We start from the raw sequence: 21,979 nt of genomic DNA on the forward strand, positions 1-21,979 counted from the left end.
AGAAACGTCAAATCTCTCATATGGTCAAAAGATTTATAGCGATGAGACTATTATAGTGAATGCACAAAAGATTCATAAATTATTATGTGTGAAGAAACGTACATAAGGAGCCTTTTTATAATGTGGCTTTAGGTTCGTTATGCTTATAGGTGGATATTAATATCGGGGATGGTTACACGCATCTCTCGGCCCTGATGAAGTTATATTATGTTCAATTCATGGCACATGCGATAATCGTGACGTTGTTGTTAATGTTCGGGGAACATTAGTCATATGCGATTAAAATGACAAGGATGCGATATCAAAGTATTGATAATATTATTATTTCTCTATTATTTGTCTCCCATTGAGTCATGACAAGCGTAGCGAAAGGAGGCATGATCAGATTCTCACTTTACTATCGATACCAATAAGAATGGGTAATTATTTATCCATCAACAAAGTGAGCGTTTTGGACCGTTTCAATAATGTTATCGTCAAATAGTACGTTATGGATTATATCGATTGAATCATGTCAAATGTTTTATCGTCGAAAGAGACACTTTAAGCTATGTGAACTGTGCTATCATTGAATAAAATACTTTGACTACCTTATGTTTATCTACCCTAAAATCTTCCATGCACATGAGATCATAATTCCTTTTTTTTTTTTGTCATTGAATGAGACATTGTTGCTGGATTGGTTGAAAGGAGAAAGAATGATCCCTTTTTATTTTTGCCTCCAGTCCTCCTGTTGTTTCAATGCAGGAATCACTCAACCAGTAGCTTTCCCAACAACTACTACATGGGTTTTGCTTCACGGCCTCATAGTGGGAGGACTAATTGGAAGGGGAGTGACTCCTATGCCTCCATGTGAGAGCCTCTGACAGCCATCAGTAGCAACCCCAACTTTAAAGCCGTGTTGTTCCCCGTCGGCCCCACGAGAGAGAGAGAGAGAGAGAGAGAGAGTCCTCTTCAGCACAATGTTCTGATTCCATGCATGTGGCTGGAGAAAAGGCTACTATGCCTCCCGCCATGATTGCCAAGCTAATCCAATGCAGATGTTTGAGATGGGGAAGGCAAAACTTTCAAAGAGAGATCATTCGGGCGTTGGTGAACTGAGAGTACTATGGATCGCATGGCAATTATGGTGGGATGGAAATCTGGTGATTGAGAACACATCCAAAGGCCACACATTTCTGATGGGTGTGTACTAAGTGCAGAGTGCACATCAGGGCAGCGATTAGTGGCTATCTTATTCTCGGGAAAAGCAGCAGCAAAATGATAGGATCTGCTCCAGCTGAGCACAGTGAACCGCAGATAAGATTAGATTCAACAAGCGTCTCTCTCAAAAAGGAGGATTCAGAGGGAGAAAGATGTACTTGGTGGCACTCATTTACGACTAATTCGGAGATGATGAGAGAAGAAATCGAAGGAAAATGTTAATCTTCTGTGCTCCGACTTGCCATTGCTTCTAAATTAATAGAGTCGATGTTGGAGAGCATTATGTGTTTGACTGTGACATAATTGCTTGTTAATGGACGTCGATCTCACAATGGCCATTTGTCACGGTTAAAGAAGGAGCGACAGGACCAACATGGAGAGCGCTCGGAGGGGGACCCGGCGCACGACGAATGGGGGTGTAAAGACGGGGAACCTGGCAGCAATGGAGAAAGGACTGATGGCGTATGTGTGAGAATGAGAGCAGGGCCAGAGGACGAAAGAAAGAGAAGGCAAGATTGGAACTTTGAGCTTATCCATGGGAAAGAACAATGGAGACACTTCCGGCCAGCTGCTAGTAGCCACAGCGGAGGAGGAGGAGTCGCCGCTGGGTGGATGGTGGCGGACGTGGTGACCGTAGCGAGCTGAGCTCCACCAGTCCAATCAAAGCAACAACCACCACCAGTAGCAGCAGCAGCACCACCTCGGGAATGGAGTCACCGCGGAAGAGAGAGAAAGGGAGGGGCGCACTCCGGTGAAACAGCGAGGAGAAAAACAAGGGAAAGCAGCGTTCTTTTTCTCTTTGAAATTGAGAGTTTGTAGCTGAGCCGAGCCCTCTCTCTCCTCTGTTCTCAACGTCTGGGAACGCCAGTGGAGAGTCTTGCATTAAATTGGCAGCAAAAGAATCGTTTATTTTCTTTCTTCTTTCTTTTATTTTCTCCTTTTTCCTTTGTTTTCTTCTCGCTTATCCTCTTTCTCGCTGAACACTGTCCCCCTCCCTTCCTTTTAAAACCAACGCCAAAATTGTTCGCTTTCCTTTTACATCTGTCTTCCTTACCTTTTCCTACTTCTCCCTCTTCTTGTCAAAAACACAAAAAGTGGGAACTTGGTGGCAATAGCTCCAAGGTCGTGTTTGTGGGAGATTTGGTTGCTTAATCGAACCAAATGGACGCCTTCGAGGCGACTCAGGTGGTATTCTCGCGGATTCAGAGCTTGGATCCGGAGAACGCCGCCAAGGTCATGGGACTCTTGTTGATCCAGGACCACGGCGAGGAGTTGATAAGGCTGGCCTTTGGCCCCGACGCGCTTCTCCAGTCGGTGGTCCTCAAGGCCCGGAAGGAGCTCGGCCTCCTCCCGCCGGCCACTTCCCCGTCCGCCGCCGCCAGCGCCGCTCCTTACGCGTCCCTCCTCGGCCGGCAGGGTTTTTCTGCTCGGTTCTTCGGCGGCGGCGCTGGCCCCCTCGCCGAGAGCTCGTCCCCCTCGTGGGCTCCGCCCTCCGTCTTCTCCCGCACCAATAGCAACGCTGGTGGCGCCGGCGATGAGCTCCAGACCTCGGATGAGCTCGAGAACGCGAGCAATCCGGCGCCGACGCAGTTCTATGACGGTAGTGGCGATGGAGCGGATCTTATAGACGAGTTCCAGCTACAGGATCAACTCTCCTTTTTGAACGATGCCGCAGCCACTGCCGCCCACGGCCTCCAGATCGGTCCAAAGAGGGACCTTTTTTACCAGGAGCTGGACGGGAACTTCCGAAGCCCGAGCAGCCACGGGGAAAACGCGCTCTTTCCTTACTCCGGTGGCTGGGCCTCTGCTGCAGGGAACCACCGCCGGAGCTGCTCGGCCACTGACAACTACCTCGGCTCGGAAGCTGCCGGGTTGGGGTGGAAGCCCTGCCTCTACTTTGCGAGAGGGTATTGCAAGAACGGGAACAGCTGCCGCTTTCTCCATGGGCAACCAGACGACTCCAACGCTGCCATGGCCGGCGGCGGCACGGTGGACGCCGCCCTTGAGCAGCAGTGCCAGGAATTGCTGTTGAGGTCTAAGAGCCCGAGGCAGTTAGCGGCGTCCGCCTTCCCTTACTCCCCCACAGGGTCGGTGCCGGCGTCGCCTTCAGGCACGAATAAAAGCATGAACTTTCTCGTCCAGCAGCAGAGTGAGAGTCAAAGGTAGCATTTTTAACACCAAATCGTTGCAGCCATTGCCGGTGTATGGAATGGATTAAGTTTAGGTAAATCGAATATGAACAGGGCGATGGCAGCCGCGACGGCTGCAGCTCTTATGCTGGGAGGCAATGGGAGCCACAAGTTCATGGGGCGACCTTGGATGATGGAAAAGAGCGATTTTGCTACCGGCATGGCAAATCCTGGCTCAAGGCAGATCTACCTCACATTCCCAGCCGACAGCACCTTCAGGGAAGAAGACGTCTCCAATTACTTCAGGTCATTGTTCGATGAAGTGTCCATGAGAAACCATTTTTAGCTGCTCTCATTCTTTTTCGCTTCTAATGGTGGAAATGTTTTGGCTTGTCGACCAAATTGCAGCATCTACGGTCCGGTGCAAGACGTAAGGATCCCTTACCAGCAGAAGAGAATGTTTGGATTCGTGACCTTCGTCTACCCAGAGACAGTAAAGCTAATCTTGGCCAAAGGCAACCCCCATTTTGTCTGTAATGCTCGAGTTCTCGTCAAGCCTTACAAGGAGAAGGGCAAAGTCCCCGACAAGTACAGGCACTCTTTCTTCCCATCTTTCTCACCACCCCTTACCACTTCTTTGTAGATGCAGGGATTTAATTGTGTAGACTTGTTCCTCCACATTTGTCCAGAAAGCAGCAGCAACCGCAAGCTGAGAGAGGTGACTTCCCTGGGTGTACAACTCCTACTGGCTTGGACACCCGAGATCCCTTTGACTTCCCGCAACTTGGTAAGAAGAACATCTCTGGCGCCGCCATGTCCATCGCTTCAGTCTCACTCGCATTGAATTCTTAACTTCCCATCCGACGCATGCATTTGTTCTTTACTCATTGATCTTTTGGTTCATCTTAGGATCTAGGATGATGTTCAACAACAGTATCAACCAGGAGGCACTGCTGAAGAGGAAACTAGAGGAGCAGAAGCAAGTAGCAGAACTCCAGCAAGCGATCGAGCTACAAAACCGGCGATTCATGGGCCTGCAGGTCCTCGACCTCAAGAACCGAAACCACTTCAATTCCATCGCTACCACGACCACCAACAATATTACCAGTCCTATCATTGCCACAACTCAATCTAATGGTGGAAGTAACACTTCCCAGGAAGAACCAACATGCCAAAGTGAGGACTTGTCCCAAAAAGAAACGATGATCTTGCATTAGGTTAATTCTTCTTTCATGCTCCAACAATTGACTTCTACAACTTTTCTGTTTGTAGATAAGAACTCGAATACTGTTGCAGCAGCGGCTGCTGTTTCAGTGGCAGCAGAGCCACTGCAGAAGGCTGCTCAGCAGTCGGCAGTCAAATCACAGAAGCCTGATTCTGTTGATAAAGGAGAATCTTGTGACGGTGAGCCAACCTGCAAAGTTGCAGATATTGGCTTCCAACAAAGGTAATTGAGCTAATTCCTCGCACTTCTTTCTGTGATTTGATTTGTCTTTCCCCCATTGCTCTCTGGTGCATTTGCTGCGCACCTGCAATGCATTAAATACTCCTAGAAAGGTGTTAGAAAAGAAGAGGTTGGAAGAAACAAAGTTCCGTAATCGATTGGCTGTTTCATTTAAATAATAGCTGCAGCAGCGTGGAGCATAACCTGCCGGATAGTCCCTTTGCATCACCCACGAGAGCTTCTTCTTCTTCTTCTTCTACCTTCATGGGACCCGCTTTCTCAGCTGCACTGCCTGCCGAAGAAAACCTAGTCGAAGCTGCTTCGCTCTTCGGTACTGGCAACAACCGACTCATCTCCTCCACCCTCTTCCCGTCCACGACCACGCTTGACATGCCATCCCTCAACGCCTGCTTCTTCCATTTGCCCAGGTACGTGCTTCGTCCAACTCCTGCGTCTTACCACGCCATCACATCAAGTTTCAGTAAGTTGAATCCATTGCATTGTCACCATGTCATCAGGCTTTCATCTGACCAAGGAGCTGTAGGAATGTGAATAATGGAGTGAGTAACAATCTTTTTCCACCATTAATTCTTCAATCATCATAACTCCGTAACCTCTGATCGCTCTTTTGTCATCATGCTGTGTGCAGGAAGACCATGAACTTTTGGAAAGAGAAGGTAAAGTATACTTGGTAACGGAGTTATAGGTTGTTTCCCTAATCCTTAGTATGGAGTTAAAGATCACTGTTATCCTTTTTAGGTTTAGCCATAGATTACATATAGAGAGAGAGAGAAGTACGTACCTTCATTCCCTTCACACCCAAGAAAAAGGACCATAAGCTATATCATCAAAGTTGTATTACCGTAGTATCATCGTACTTCTACTACGAGTTATGGTTGTGAAGTTACCCTTCACCTTCCCCACAAGCAGCGAGTACAGACACCAAACAGAAGAAGACAAAGGCCACACTTGACATCAGGAAAGGACAGCAGCGGTAAGGACCGAGCTATCAGAGAGGAGAACGTGAGAGAGAGAGAGTGGAATCATCATCATCACACCATGACCCACTGTCCTTTCTCCTGTATCCTTCTCCTTTCTCGCTAAGCTTTTCCTTGTCTAATTCTTTTTCTTTCTCTCTTTCTTTCTTTCTTTCGAGTGTTACTGTAGAATGTCACAAAGAAAAGCAAAGGAAACCGACAAAAAGTTGCTGCTCTTCTTTTCTTCTTGTCTTGCCATGAAAGCTTTGTTGAGGTTTTACTGCCCGTCAAAGTGTCTAACCTTGTCCGGAAGAGGGTAAATAAAAGGAAACCCTGTCAGCAGTATCATCAGCTCTGCATGCCATGGCATACGTACGGTCACGAAATCTGACCACACCTTCTCTCTCTCACACTCTCGCTGTCTTATCTTTGGCGAATCCAATAGGAGAGCTGATGTGGAGCCCAGGTCGATGCCCTGTCAGCCAACCGGAGTCGGTGACGGGCCAACGTTGCTGACTTTTCAAAATCGCTGACAGGCCAACCTCACATTGGGGCCCACGTATGGTCCTTGTCATGATCTGTCAGTGAATGAGTGCGGGTAAAGAAAGGGCGTAAATTATCGATATTATGTTGATGGTTGGTGAATAGTATATGCATTTGTTTTCTCGCTGCTCATCGATGGCGAGGTCGAGTTAAGGCTTTGGAAGCACAGCAGTCTATAAGTAGGGATGACGGAGCTCAAGAGAGAGAGAGAGAAGTTGTATTCTGATCACCGACGATGGTGATGGGGAGTGACATGAGAGCGGTGATTGAGACGTAGCGGAAACAGCGGGGAATTACGGATTGCTGATAATTCCCCTATAAATCGTTTTGACATTAAGATTGATGCCGTCATGTTGAGGTAACATCTCATTCTCAATTTCTTTAGAAAAAAATTATATATATATATATATATATATATATATATATATATATATATATATATATATATATATATATATGACTAAAAAATTCGTGCAAGATATTAGAATGGACTAATAAAAATTAAGAGAAAAAAAAGCAATTTTCCTCTCTAGACTCTCTCTTGTAGTCGAGAATAAACTAATCTATAATCTAATTTTTTCTCTAAGAATAATAAGTATATTGTATTAGATTATAAAAAAAAATAAATTTAATATATATATAAATATATATTATAATTAGAAGCAATAAATATTAATTAATTACTACCATAAATCTCAAAAGCTCAATTTGTTAGAAAAAGAGTCACATATATTTATAAAATTTAATGAGAATTTTTTGTTTTTGCTAAAGTGTCATGTAAGGTAGCCCAAATTATATTTACCTAATTAGCAAGTTAGCATTTACCCTATAAAGTAGGATTTTGTAGCAACATTCCACGTTCAAAAATTAATGTAAAAATGCATATACAAATTAAATTAGACCAAAATAAAAATTAGTCTCAGTAGATGTAATTCTTAAAGGACCAATTCTTACCGCAATCGATATCATTTGCAAATATATATATATATATATATATATATATATCCTTCATGTCATAAATTTGAATAAAACTATATTATATGTCTTGAGCATCCATTATGTCCGAATTCATGTGTGCTGCATGATTCTTCTAATTATAATAAACAACGACCGTCCTTTCTCTAATAATTACATGTTAAAATTATGCATAGTATATGGTTCATGTCCAAAGAGGATTATGTTCAAAGATCTATTTTTAATTTCAAATTTATTTTCAAATATTCAATGTCGATCATGCATTAAATATGGAGGTGTTAGCAATCACAATATTTTTGAAATTGAATTCATGTAGATAGTGATAAATGAGGAAGAGTATTTTCCTACTCTTCTATTTATTTATAGGGATTAGGGGACACATTTTGAAATAACTTATTCATTATCATGCACATATTCAAGATTTGTACATATGAAATTATCAGGATGGATGTGTATGAAAAATGTGGAGTAGTCTGAGTAAAGATAAATGATGTCATTCTCTTCTTGATCCTACTAGTTTTAAGATATTATACTGATTCTGATCCATTCTCATTTTCACACAAAGCTGATCTATAGTTAGTGTTTTTATAAAAAATCTCTAAATTTCTTTTTTCTCCTACAACGGTTCTTATTTTCTAGCATTGACCTCTACTTCGTCTCAGTCCTATCGTCATCGTCGTCTTTCGCTTATCTTCATTGGCTCCCTTATCTTATGTGATCGTCGTATAAGAAGGTTTACTATCTCGTCTTTTTTGTTGATTCCCTCGTCTTCCTCTCTAGCATTGACCTTGCTCACATTGTGACTCTCATTTCCTAACTCGCTCTTGATTAGTATATTAGATTAAGCGTAGTAAGTGTTAGATGCCTGGACTCACGATAGAGGTTGTCGATGGGTGACCAATGGAGACTAGAAATAATCTCATCTTTTAAAACTTCAAAAGCATTCTTAAAAAGATTATATATATATATATATATATATATACCGAGACTAGAAATAATCTCATCTTTTAAAACTTCAAAAGCATTCTTAAAAAGATTATATATATATATATATATATATATATATATATATATATATATATATATATATATATATATATATATATATATATATATATATATATATATATATATATATATATATATATATATATTCTGCAGATAATTTCCTAATATAGTATACAGGTTGTTGCTCTTCCACCGTTGCGGCCACCCTTCACCTTCAATCTCCTCCAGTCTCGCCTCGGACGCTTTTTGTGGGGGAAGACCGCGATATGAGGAGAACCAGTGGAAGGGGGAGTGGCCTTTGAACGGGCGGTTGGAGGTCCAAGTTGCCGATCTCAGCTTGCTATCCCCCTCCTCGTTCCACCCCTCTATATAACCAGCTCGAGGTCATCCCGCAAAGATCGAAGCTCTCCCCGGTTGGCCTTCTGGTAGTTCCTACCGCTACCACTTCATCTTCCCCAGTCGCTGACCGGGATCTTCCAATGGCCTCCCGCTAATTATATCCTATCCTTCCAAGGTCTGTAGCTAATAGAAGCAGAGAGAAAGAGAGAGTTTGTTAACAGAGGAAGAAAGATGTCGCGAGCCGTCGTCGTCGTGTTCATCGCCGTCTTATCGCTCCTGGGAACCTCGGCCGTCCTCGCCGAGGACCCTTATCTCTTCTTCACGTGGAACGTCACCTACGGCACCGTGGCTCCCTTGGGCGTCCCTCAGCAGGTCATCCTCATCAATGGCGAGTTCCCTGGCCCTAATATCAACTCCACCTCCAACAACAATCTTGTCATCAACGTCTTCAACAACCTCGATGAGCCCTTTCTTTTTTCATGGTATTTACTACACTCAATTATGTGCATTTTATGGCACATATGAATATGACAATGCGCATATATTTGCTGTGTGAAGGAATGGGATTCAACAGAGGAAGAATTCGTGGCAAGATGGAGTCTCCGGTACCAGTTGCCCCATCGCTCCCGGCCAAAACTTCACCTACCACTTCCAGGTGAAGGACCAGATCGGCAGCTTCTACTACTACCCATCCTTGGCCATGCACAAGGCGGCGGGCGGCTTTGGCGGCCTCCGGATCAACAGCCGTCTCCTCATCCCGGTGCCGTTCGACCCCCCGGCCGACGACTACACCGTCATGATCGGTGACTGGTACACCAAGGACCACAAGACACTTGCTCGGATCCTCGACACGGGCCGCAGCATCGGCCTCCCCGCCGGCGTCCTCATCAATGGCAAGGCCGGCAAGGACGACGAGCCGCTATTCCTGATGGAGGCCGGGAAGGTGTACCGCTACCGCGTCTGCAACATTGGGACCAAGACCTCCCTCAACTTCCGCATCCAGGGACATTCCATGTTGCTGGTGGAGATGGACGGCTCTCACACCATGCAGAACACGTACGAGTCCCTCGACATCCACGTCGGCCAGTGCTTCTCCGTCCTCGTCACCGCCAACCAGGCCCCCGGGGACTACTACATGGTGGCCTCCACTCGGTTCTTGAGGAAGGAGCTCACCGCCACCGGCGTGATCCGCTACTCAGGCTCCCACACCCCGCCATCGCCCGTCCTTCCCAAGGCCCCTTCCGGCTGGGCGTGGTCGCTTAACCAGTGGCGGTCGTTCCGGTGGAATCTCACGGCCAGCGCCGCCCGGCCGAACCCCCAGGGGTCCTACCACTACGGCAGTATCGACATCACCCGCACCATCAAGCTCGCCAGCTCGCGCGCCATCATCGCTGGCAAGAACCGGTACACGCTCAACGGCGTGTCGCACGTGGAGGCCGACACCCCGCTGAAGCTCGCAGAGTACTTTGGCATCGGCGGCAAATCCTTCAAGTACAACCTGACCAGCGACGAGCCCCCATCGGGCGGAGCTCCGGCCATCCTGGCCACCAACGTCATCACGATCGAGTTCAGGACCTTCGTGGAGATCATCTTCGAGAACCCTGAGAAGAATGTGCAGTCCTACCACTTGAACGGCTACTCCTTCTTCCTCGTGGGGTACATATCTTTCTCATACCTGCAGACGTTACTCTGATATACGAATCTTTCTCGCTAAGATCGACGACCATTTCTGGTGGAGAACAGAATGGGGCCAGGCAAATGGACGCCGGAGAGCAGGAAGACCTACAACCTTCTCGACGCGGTGAGCAGGCACGCGGTGCAGGTCTACCCCAAGTCGTGGGCGGCCATCATGCTGACGTTCGACAACGCCGGGATGTGGAACCTCAGGTCGGAGCTGTGGGAGAGGCGCTACCTGGGCCAGCAGCTCTACTTCAGCGTCCAGTCGCCGGCGCGGTCACTCAGGGATGAGTACAACCTGCCCGACACGGCTTTGCTCTGCGGAGCGGTCGAAGGGCTCCCCAAGCCCGCTCCGTACACCTAAGAAGCGCCATGGATTGGTGCCTATGATTGATCGCGTGGTGAGAGCGTGAGAAGCTTAAATTGATCATCCTCGTGTACGTTATGAAATATTCTCTTCTCTCGATCTTAAAGGAGATTTTTATGATTGATTACTCTTGTTGTTTCCTGAGATTGAACATTGCGATTTACTTATCATAACTCGAAAAGAATGATAATAAAAAATAATAATAATGATAAAGCGATGTTGCTCCAACATATTCTTTTTTAAGTAAATTGAGCAATGATCTTTTAATTTATTAATGATATCTTGACACAATGGTAAAATAGAATTCATTTATCATCTACTTAGCTTTTGTCTAATTAGTATAGGAGTCAATTTCTTTTACATCCCTTAAGAATTAGTAAAAGAAAATCCAATTAATAGAACGTGAAAACTCAAATCCAAGTAAACATTATGAATGGTTGCAAAGGGCCGAAGACAGTCCGTTGCACCCAAAAAAATCTTACAAATAAGTGCTCATATGACATTGATGTAGAATTGAGCAATGATTCAATCCAAGATACTACCTCAAAGGCTCGTCTATACATATGCTATCTGAGTTGTTCCAATATATTAAGATTAAATTTTTAGGTCCAATGCGTCACTCGAGTAGCTAATACTTTCGTTCGTCACATAATTTTCATTTGTACTAGATAGACATAAATATCAATAATAAATTAGTTTAAAGATAGAGGTTATTTTGATTCTTATAAAATCTTGATTCTCGTACTCCTCAATCGATATGAGAATAAACAATATCATTTTATCATTGTCTCTTGTAGGGAGTTGTGAATAATTATTCGTTTTAGGTAAATCTCACATGATTTTACTCAAAGAATCTAAAGATATGATAGACATGATACCTCTTTTAAGATGATGGTCCTATTACTCCTCAATCATACAAGATTAAACTAATTTATTTTACTAATATAATCGACCTGAATCATTTTAATAATACTACTATCTCAACTCTAAATAGATAACTTTCTCTCTTGTGAATGATATAATCAAAGTTCAAATGCTTATAGTAGAGCACTACTTGGATTACTCTCCTTTGTATCGACGTCGAATCTAATTGTAATTAGAGTGGATATGCGTAAAAGAGATTAGGTTCAAATTTAGGCATTTATCCAAGATGATGTAGATCAATCGAATGAGGTTGTCTTGGCACTTCATGTGTGATTTTCTAAACGCCTATTGCTATCAATGGTTAATTTGATTGATCATTTCCTATCGTCTTACAGGAAAAATCAAACATTCCATAAATTACACTTGATCTCCCAAGGCACGACTACCATAGAAAAAGCATATAAATTCAAATTTACTCGAGATCTAAACACGTTTAAGTGGATCAGATGATTTGGATATCACAGAATGACAGCAGACAAGTAATTGAATCAAGACTTAGTTACGAGACACATTATGAATCTGAGACCAGTCAGATCCAACGTTTGAGCGCGTCGAAAGTTCGATGTCCGGAAATGAGACGGTTCGATTGAACCCAACTAAAGTTTCTAGTTTTCGGTCAGATTTAATATCAAATCCAGTGAAATGGATACTTGAAATTATTGATACACCAAAGACTCTGAACCCGCCGTCATCCGCAACCGAGTACACTACTCCTGAAAACTTACCAAAGCCTCGTCATTTCTTTATGGTGCATCTTCCGCCTGGATCGAACTCACCGGAGCTGATCACAAGACGTGCACGAAATGACATATACTGCATATGAGATGGACATAAGAACATCAAAATACAAAATCGTTTGACTACCAAGTTTACCACACAAGTTTGTCGAGGATGAAGACCCGTCTACGTGCAGTTGACAGACAAAGAATTACTAATAGGAAGACGCCGACTACACCCTTATTGCAAAAGAAAATGGAACAACAAGGGTCGGGAAAAAAAATAATAGGGGGAAAAAATAATAAATCTACAGTGGTCCAAGGATGGCATCAATCCAATTTGAGGTGCCACCCCATTAATCTTCAGACTATATATAACAAATGAATGATGGATGCAAACCAGCTAATACGTGAACTTACCTGAAACACATTGTACAAGATCAACTCTTGTAGCCTTTATCTTCCTACGCCTTTCTCTGCGGTGAAGAATCTTAGAGTTAAACCAATGCTCGCCTTGCTCGATGGCCGCTGCATAAGGACTAACGTTCCTTTCCAATTTTATTGGTGACACTTGACGGTTGAAGCATCTGATGTTTCTGCTTTAGTTGCAGACACAACAGCAAGCAAGTTTCCTTGGCTCCCCTTTTGCTTCAATTCTAATACTGTTTCTCGCAGCTGAAGCTATGGATTAACGTTGCACTCATCCATAAATCGCTCTTCTTGTGTGAGGTACTTCTTCCAGTATTTTTTGTACTTGGGAATGCCTAGATCAAGCCAAGGCTTCATGTTGCCATTAAAATGCAATGCGGCCACATTTTCTATGGTGTCTTCAGGGACTCCATAATCATGACCGAGCCCTTGCTGAACCAATGCATCATCTAGAGCATATATCTGACCATGGAAAGAAAGTAAACCTGCTGGGAGTGTTGCAGCCCTCCACCCCGCCTCATTTTCATGTTGCAACTGTTATAAGCAGAAAAAGAACAAGATAAGAATTAGATGATGGATAATAGTAAGAATATTATGTCTAATGCTTGAATTTAATGAACTAGAAAAAAATTAGGCACACCAAAAAAATTTTAGACTAGTAAGTACTAATCCAGAAAAACCTGATCATTAGCAAACAAATCTTTTTATAATGGTACCACGACTGAAATTTGGAGTAAGCCAACATCTGATTTATAGCAATTACCTGAAGGAGAAACCTTCTGTAAATTCCAGTGATATCATGTTCTCTCCATTTCTCCAAGTCAACTATGTTTAGTCCAGACATCCAAGCACAAGAATTACTCTCATACCCACTGGTGCCCAAGTACGGTTTCAGCTGACCCAATTTGACCCCACAAAATTGTGTCGCACCATTTACTTTTCCTCCCAAGTCAAGATTCCACAAAAATGATATGTCCTTCTGGACAACCACATCATCATCCAAAAGAATTACCTTCTTTAGATTCTTGAATATATCAGGGAGAAGAAAGTGGGAATGACCAAAAATTGAGAGGTACTTGGTTCTCATCTGCAAAGGGGTTGGTTGAGAAATAGCCTGAGAAGAGAGACGAAACTCCTCAGACACTGACAGCTCTGCCAAATCCAAGTTGCCAAAGAGATTAGCCTTAAGCTCATCAAAGTTTTGGATGTGAATGGTCGCCTTTCTGTATGAATTTCTGGCAAACCAATGTTTCATGGAATAAAAGTTCTCTTTATCAGTGATCACATGGAAAACTATGGTATCAGATTCCTGTAACAAAATGAAGATAAGTCACTGATAAACAATAGAATAAGATATTCACCATTCAAATTGTAGATCAACAGGACCAGAACACCGTACCTCAGAATTCATAACGGTAGAGTTGATAGTTACTGATAATGCAAGTATATTTCTGGAAAAGATAACATAGTGCTGAAGATTTGGACTGTCAATTTTGTGAGCAAATGGATGCTCCATATCTGATACTGGTGATTTGAAATATTCTACTGTCAGTCTCATGGAAAGGCAATGGAAACTTTTGGACATGGTCTGGACACCAAGTTGATATAGGAATGCACTTTGCTTCATATGAAAATGAGTTTCATCTTCTGTCAGATCAAGTATCTGTCTAAGTTTCCTGTCAACATTGTTGCAATCAACACTGCATGACTTGGCTTTTGCAATCGCCTCATTCAACCTTTTTATATTCTTCCCCACACTGAAAAGAAAATTCTTTGATCTTTAGAACTAATTCTAAATGATAAAAGAAAGAATGATGAATGCAATATCTTAACGAGATTTTTCATAGGCTAATCTCATGAAAGTTTCAATGACCAGGTTCAGAGCAAAACATACTGGTTATCTTATATAACCACAAAAGCATTTCAAATTTGGGGTTCTTTATAACCTTCTGCTCGGGATTGTGGTTGGTGGGTGGGTTTCAATGTTTAACTTCTGTTAACCACAAATTAAGTATTCAACATATTAATATCAATATTAGAGAACCAAAACCAAGAGAGATGAGATATAATGTTTAGAACAGGTCTAATCCTGGCATTGCATTGTGTTTTATTCTCCACACACTTGAAACAACAAGATAGTTTGTTGCCAGGTTTTGGGGGTCAGTTTTGTTTTGACAGCAAAATTAAAAGATGTTCTCGTCAAAAGATGTTTCAATCAAAGGAATGAAGCTTTAATGAAACCGTAAAGCAAATCCTCTTTCTTCATTGAGTGACAGAAAATTTTAATCAGCATTCCATTTCAGAATCGTTGGCATAGCTCAAATTTCTGCTTTAGAGATAAATAGCACATCATATATGTCAATATCGTACACATAGAACTCATATTAAGGCCAACCAGCTTGGATCAGAAGGAAAATAACACCACAGAGGAGATGAAAGGATAGAGAGAGTGTGTGAGTCCTTAGGCTCTCAAGACAAGAGAATTTTCTAGAAGCCCCTCTTTAGAAGGCCTTTCCTGTAAAGGTCCTCCTCCACAAAGTTAGATCAGATGAAACCTCTTTACCATCAATGCCGTAAAAATGTCCAAAATTCAAGAATAAAAATGTAGTCTGTCATGAATTAGGTGTAAGCAAGAGGAGAAAGCAGAAAAGCATAGGTAAATTAAAAAAAGGAGATGCTGGGAAGAAAGAAATTAGTGGGATCAACTAAGAAGATTATATTTTATTTAAAATAACCAATACATACTTCAGAATTTTCAGTAAACCTGAGCTACAAGACATGAAGTAGGTTGGCAATTTGGATCTTTTCTTGACATTCAGCACTACTAGGGAAATTGAGGCAATTTGGCAAGTTGTCTAGGCTTCAGATCAAGCATGATAGTCACAGCAAGGAGCAACAAACTCTTGCCACTGCTGAACATCTGGAGGGAAATTGGAGTGGAGAAAGATGAAATTGGAGAGAAGAAAGACCATGGAGAAACAAGACATCAATAATTTGGGAGGTGCATTTTAATTTTAACTAAAGAAATATTTCCACTATTTTTTGAGTTTCTCTTTTCTATTTTTCTTTTCTCCTTAGAAACTTCAACCCTCTCACTCAACTAGGTGACGATTTTTCTCATTACATTATTGTGGTTAATTGTGGAAAAAACACCAAAAGTATATTGCTCCAACTTTCTGTGAGAAAAAACACCAAAAGTTTGTGGATTGCAAAAAAGAATGGATGTACCATCAAACTAAGCAAACAAATGTAAGGATAAACTCATGATTCCATTGGGTAGAAGCAAGTTGAAGTTGCTCCAGTCAGACATGACTCAGTAAAAATGATAAAGACAAAACAAGGTTACCAACTGGATTTGGACCATCTCACAATAGCATCAAGAACTAGGTTGCCCTTTTACACCACTATAACTCCACTCCATGATAGGCATATATCTGATATAGTTCATAATTAACTTATGTATACTTATTAGGACCAGACTTCCTAGAATATTTGGACATTCATAAGCTGGGACTACATTCTTTATCATGAAGAACTTATGAATTAACTCATATAATACAGGGAACCAAAAGTTCTAAATCCTGAAGCAAAAAATCCAGCAATAATAAGAGATTACTTACAATGGTGGAAGATCAGGATCAGAAACTGCTTCACTAAGCATGCGCTCATGATCCTGAATTTTCAGTTTCAGTTCACGTGTTAGGTTTTCTTGACCCTGAAGTTTTGCAATGCTCGGATAGTAAGCTCTTGCCACGAAAAGCTGATCCTTCAGTCTCTTCACAACAGAATCTTTCATTACTTCCCTGTGTTCTCTGGACCATAGGCAATAGCTTCCAAATTCAAGTTCACAGGAGCTCTCTGTCTCATAAGCATTTGAAGCTTTGTCACGGTTCTTCTTTCCATCTTCCCCACCAATCTATAACAACATAATAATTATATACTCAGGAAAGCATAGAAATAAAAACCATAAGGCATCAAGAGCTAGAATCAGTTCACATACAAGGCATAAAACAAGGTCAAATTACAATATGTGTCAAAATAAACAAAAGGAAAATTAGCATATTACTTAATAATACAAATAATAAGCGTGCAACTTTGCTACACTTACTAGTCAGTTGGTTAAATCAGCCACCGCAATACTAAACACAAGATTGTGTAAATTTCTAAAGGTATCTAGATTTCTTACTCTATTACTCAGAGATGAAGGTTCCTTCGGAGCAACATTATTTTCTGTAAGTGGACCTGCACATGATTGGTACATGTTTCCATGGTTAAAAAAAGCGCTATGGAACAAAAGAAATGATACATCTTTGGGTACAACGAGGATCCACATGTAGTTATCCCGAGTTACATACCTTTCGATATGGATGCCTCATTCTTTGTTATAGGCTGAGAGGTATGGTCCTTTGGTTGCAAAGTAGATGGTGAACTACCAGTGTTGTTGATTCTCATGTATACATCAGGTGACACACTATTAGCATCCTGATACAAAAGCAATTAAAATTTTCTTTTTTCAGAAAACCCTAGTCAACAACATAAGAACTTGAATAAGTTTTACCTCTGGAATTTAATTTTTTTTCCCCATCTATAGGTACATTATAAATTTTCCAAGATTCAATTTTCAGATTTATATGTATCCTAAAGATTAATCATGCATAAAAAATGGCATAATTTTAGAATTGGAGATGAAAAATGAGGAAAAATATAGGAGAGATGGTAAGTTATTGCTTTGACTCCCACAACTTTATAGGAGAGATGGAAAAATTATGACATAAACATGTCAATTTGTTCTTTAACTTTTTTAAAATAAACTTCTCCCTAGACCCCCAGATACTGCTCATTACAGCATATATCTTTAAATGTAGATAAACTTCGAAACCAAGATAAAAAAGCACCAACTGATATAGGAAAGTAGGAAAAAATTCTACTAAGGATCAAATTATGATGTAAATTGGAAGTGATCAATCAGAATTGCAGGAAATTGTATTTCAATTTTGATTCTAACTAAATTGAAAAATAACAGTAATCACAGAGAACATATTGTAAAAGACATACATGCATGTAACAACGAAAAAAGTAGATCTTCCAAGTGTCTAGCACCTAAATTGGAATCATGAAAGCGATTAACAGAAAGGTTTTCTCCGAAACAATCTTTCGTCCACCATTTATCAAATAATGTGGCAACGCAAAGAAGCAGGTGAGACATGGCATTAGTTCAAAATCCAATACCCATTGCTTAAGGCTAATAAAGGACTCCCTACATGATCAATAACAAGCAGAATAAAGCATCTCCATACTTCTCCGACAGTGGAGAGTAAAACTTAGCCAGTTTGGGACCCAAATAATTGAGAAGAAACCTAAGACTGCAAGAATTGCATCAAGGAATGAAGGAAAGGTACAAAATTGGTTACAGTCTACATGACTGGCAATACATAAATTTGAAAATACCACCAAAAAATTAATATTTAACATACTCCTGTGACTTCTCCCTTTCCAGCATTCCAAATTCTCCAAGGCAGATGTGAGTCTCATTAAAAAAGAATACAAGACAGAATCCTTTCATTGCAGTAGAACAATGATGAAGCACCAAGCTCTAGTTAAGTAAAAAAGCAATAACAATTCTAATCATAATAAAAGCCTGATAATTAGGTGTAGGATGAACCTTCTGGAAAGGTGGCGCAAATCTGTTCATAAGGTTAAGAACCCTTCGCTGATCATCCTGTCAAATTCCAGATTATAAAATCATACAATAATCTGAGAATCGAGCAGGCCGATAAAAGAGCCCAATTAAGACGATGACCAGAGATAGTTGAGGAGAGAGAATAAAAGAGAACCTCTGAGGGAGTCTGATCTTGACCACCGCCCACATTATGGTAATTCTCAAACGTAGTTTCCTATACACGAATCAAAACCAACAACATTGTGAAATCAACCAATCAAAACGATTCCTCTAACATCAGCCTAGTAGGTTTCCTCACCTGTTGGGAGCGATCATCAACCAAGTATCCTGCAGCCAATGAAAGATGCGGAATAAAAGATGTCAAGAAAGGAGCTTCAGATCCAGAAACAGAAAATGCAATCGAAAGAACAATCGAACCCCGGATCTCCCAGACACCACACGCGCAGTGCGGAAATCCGACTCCGACCGCGCACCGCGGTCGAACCAGTGCTCCTCGCGGGGGAGATCTGAGGCGAAGGTTAGGGTTTTAGAAGGAGATCTGGGATGACGCACCGGACAGGAAGCGGTTGTGGAGGCCGAGAAGGAAGGCGAGTGGGACGAGCAGCGAGAAGACGACGAGGGCCAACACGGCCGCAGCTTGCCCCTTCCACCGCCGCTTCGACGCCGGCTGGGCGACCACCGATCCTCCGCCGGCACCGGCGGAGCCGTACCCTTTCATCTCCTTTCACCTCCCGGAGCTCTCTCTCTCTCTCCCTCTCTCTCTCTCTCTCTCTCAAACCTAGCTCCTCTTCTTCCTCGTTTCCTTCCCGCGAAATCTCAACTACTAGTATGATTCTCTCTCATTATCATTGAGACGACATCCAAATCAATGTGGGAAGATCTCTCGCCCCCTCTCCCTCCCTCTTTATCTATATCTCTCGCTATTTTGGTGTAATTGCTTCAGTTAAGATTGATCTCCGATTGCATTCTAAGCACTGACACCCACAGAATGAGGAAAGAGGCGAGCGGAGGATAGGGAGGGGAGAGAACCGGAACGGATCGTATATAAAAAGGAAGAGCCTCGATCCCTTTCTCTATGAAAAATGGGGATTCGGCAGGCCACGTACGGTTTGCAAGACACAACACACACCCACACACACACACACAGGAAATAACTATTCCTCTTCTCCTCTATGATTTATTGGAACCAGTTGCCATGGTCGCGATATAGCGCGTTTATTGGGGGGGGGGAGAGGAGAGGAGATTTGATTGATCCATGTCCGATCTCCGATCCATGTGAACAACCAAATCTCGGATTTAATAGGGGATTTATTAGTCGACGAGGACGACGACCTCATCGATCACGCTCGAGCGCGAATCTCAACATCATCTGATGGGTTCTTTGTTTTAAGTGACAAAAGTAGGCCTCACTTTCTCGATGCATACTTGTCATGGAATGAGAATACGTGTGTGTGTACGTTGTCGGGTCTGTTCGAGCTTACTAAGTAACATTCCAAGTCCATTGACAATTTCGCACCCCACTAACTGAATATTGAGATTTAATTTCGGTCAGCGTATAGATCAAAATTAGTTGGACTCTTGAATTAGAGATGTAGAACTTCAAGATATGATATCACAGATATAATTATCGTAATCTTAAAAAAAAATTATTTTACTTTTAAATTTTATTATTATTTTATATTTTGATTGTCCGACACGTTAGAGTCTACTATAAATTGGTATTGAAAAATTGAGAGATTTGATAATTGATTTTAAAAAACTATATTGAGTACGTAACCAATAAAGACTTTTCCAGCACTTAAAAGCTAATGGAGTCAAAATATTAGTAAATATAAATTATCATGGATATATTTTTTTATATATGAATACAATTTTATTGATTCTTTATTTTGAATAGTACAACGTTGATTGACCTTATTTCGTCATTTTTTCGATACTAATATTGTTTGAGACTATTTGCTCCGAGAAAAATTATATTGATAATGATCCTTTTAACCAGTATATATATAAATTAGAATAGATAGTTTTGAATCGATTATATATAAAAATATAAATAAGTTTGATAATAAAGACTCGATAGAATACTTAAGCCTTTAACGACCTTTTTGATTGCCAGTGGGGATTGTTGGGGTGAATGATTGATAATGATTGAAGTAGAAATTGTTTTTATAAGCTTTCATGAACGAAATAAAAGGAATTTAATTGATGGTGCAAAAAGCAATCAAGTTGCATACACATTTCAACAACAATTTTAGAGATGATGCAAATTTGCATTTGCTTGGGCGTGTTAGAAGAGGTGGGTGAGGCATTCAATCGATCGAGCAACCAAAACAGGCAACAAAGAGAAGGGGCCACTGGTTATTAGTGAGTGGCATGCCAAGTTATCATTGGATCCCATGATTTCTGTCGGCAAAGCCCGTCGTTTTCAGGTGCGGCATTCTGCTGCGCTCCCTCCTCGCGCCGACGGCCCCTTCGCACTTGCCGATTTGGAATCCAACAGAGAACAGAGAGGACGACGTCAGATGCCACCGTTTGTTTCTGCTGCCACCTCTCCTCATCTGTGTACGCAATTATACGAATGACAGGTCAATGGCAGAAGGCTGTCGTCGCTGTTTTCCTTTTGATGGTTGACGCTTTCCAATGGGCTGCTGAGGATTATGTGCTCCTTCATGTCCTCACGACCCACAGCTAATGGGAAATCTGAACAAGCACAGCTGCTTCTTCTTCTCCCCGCCGTGTCGACGACGCATGCACGCATCCACTTGGCCTCGACTTGTGCTTGATGTCATGCACACCTTATCTCCACATGTATACATACATACAAGAGACTAAGAATAGAACACTGGCTATCCTCCTATGGGTATTGTGAGCACGAGGCTGCTTCTCTATGCCAGAGTTTACTATGAATCAACCTCTTTCCTGAGTGAGTTCATCATTCCTCTCCAGCACTAAATAAGTGTCAATTAAGGTGTCAAGCAAGCTTCCTCGGTCTAAGGTGTTGTTCTCAAAGCAGCTCATAAGTAGGCTATTCGTCCTATGGAATGATAGTTTGCATTGAGCTGAGGAGATTAATATGAGTTGTTACTGTGTTTTCTCTTTTCCGGGCTCGATGAGAATTCGAGATGTCTCCTAAGTCGTATAGTGTTTCCATACACAAAGTTCAAACGTGTGGTGTTATTATGACGCCCAACAGTTCGATACAGACATTTATCGTTGAATGATGATCGATACTTTCGTATAATACTTCAGTTCGAACATTATTAAGTTTATTATAAAAAGGACTTTCAAATGCATCCTTTAGTCCATTTGAGAACATAATCTTATATTTTCATACATCATATGAACTATTATCGACTTGGATGTTTGAGCATAGATTATATTCAAACCCTCCATATATTTATACAACCAAAATATAAAATAATAATTTTAATATAAAGCTTTGGCAGAGTGTTAATATGTCATGCCAAATGCATCTATCTTGTAAATTAAGAATCAATATATTTCAAATGTCAACATCAAGGTTGGGATTGGTTATGCAAAATATAATCGACAAGATCGAACATGCACA

The 21,979-nt window shown here is 41.7% G+C and overlaps 3 protein-coding genes across 5 annotated transcripts; 2 read left to right on the forward strand and 1 right to left on the reverse strand.

Moving 5' to 3' along the window:
• The first annotated feature begins 1,609 nt into the window (after nucleotides 1-1,609).
• On the forward strand, nucleotides 1,610-5,992 carry LOC135618935 (zinc finger CCCH domain-containing protein 53-like). Of its 3 annotated transcripts, XM_065120412.1 has the most exons (10): nucleotides 1,610-3,365; nucleotides 3,447-3,638; nucleotides 3,741-3,926; nucleotides 4,022-4,119; nucleotides 4,242-4,508; nucleotides 4,605-4,779; nucleotides 4,959-5,204; nucleotides 5,295-5,336; nucleotides 5,426-5,453; nucleotides 5,536-5,992. In XM_065120412.1, exons 1-8 carry the CDS (start codon nucleotides 2,365-2,367, stop codon nucleotides 5,326-5,328), a joined length of 2,199 nt encoding a protein of 732 aa, XP_064976484.1. In that variant the 5' UTR covers nucleotides 1,610-2,364; the 3' UTR covers nucleotides 5,329-5,336; nucleotides 5,426-5,453; nucleotides 5,536-5,992. The 3 variants fall into 3 exon arrangements, with proteins under 3 accessions (XP_064976484.1, XP_064976483.1, XP_064976485.1); XM_065120411.1 differs by having other exon boundaries at nucleotides 5,426-5,992; XM_065120413.1 differs by having other exon boundaries at nucleotides 3,741-3,920; nucleotides 5,426-5,992.
• Nucleotides 5,993-8,468: 2,476 nt separating this feature from the next.
• LOC103993434 (L-ascorbate oxidase homolog) lies at nucleotides 8,469-10,789 on the forward strand. Its single transcript, XM_065120414.1, has 3 exons — nucleotides 8,469-9,100; nucleotides 9,177-10,274; nucleotides 10,362-10,789. Exons 1-3 carry the CDS (start codon nucleotides 8,850-8,852, stop codon nucleotides 10,657-10,659), a joined length of 1,647 nt encoding a protein of 548 aa, XP_064976486.1. The 5' UTR covers nucleotides 8,469-8,849; the 3' UTR covers nucleotides 10,660-10,789.
• Nucleotides 10,790-12,514: 1,725 nt separating this feature from the next.
• LOC135582665 (probable galacturonosyltransferase 7) lies at nucleotides 12,515-19,655 on the reverse strand. The gene is made up of 10 exons (XM_065120415.1): nucleotides 18,964-19,655; nucleotides 18,710-18,738; nucleotides 18,566-18,625; nucleotides 18,394-18,450; nucleotides 17,087-17,213; nucleotides 16,918-16,973; nucleotides 16,352-16,647; nucleotides 14,131-14,488; nucleotides 13,495-14,040; nucleotides 12,515-13,265 (listed from the first exon to the last, which is right to left on the reverse strand). The coding sequence occupies exons 1-10, from the start codon at nucleotides 19,127-19,129 to the stop codon at nucleotides 12,984-12,986; spliced, it is 1,977 nt and encodes a 658-aa protein (XP_064976487.1). The 5' UTR covers nucleotides 19,130-19,655; the 3' UTR covers nucleotides 12,515-12,983.
• Nucleotides 19,656-21,979: the final 2,324 nt, after the last annotated feature.

Source organism: Musa acuminata, chromosome BXJ2-8 (genome assembly GCF_036884655.1).
Source record: "Musa acuminata AAA Group cultivar baxijiao chromosome BXJ2-8, Cavendish_Baxijiao_AAA, whole genome shotgun sequence".
Taxonomy (NCBI): Eukaryota; Viridiplantae; Streptophyta; class Magnoliopsida; order Zingiberales; family Musaceae; genus Musa; species Musa acuminata.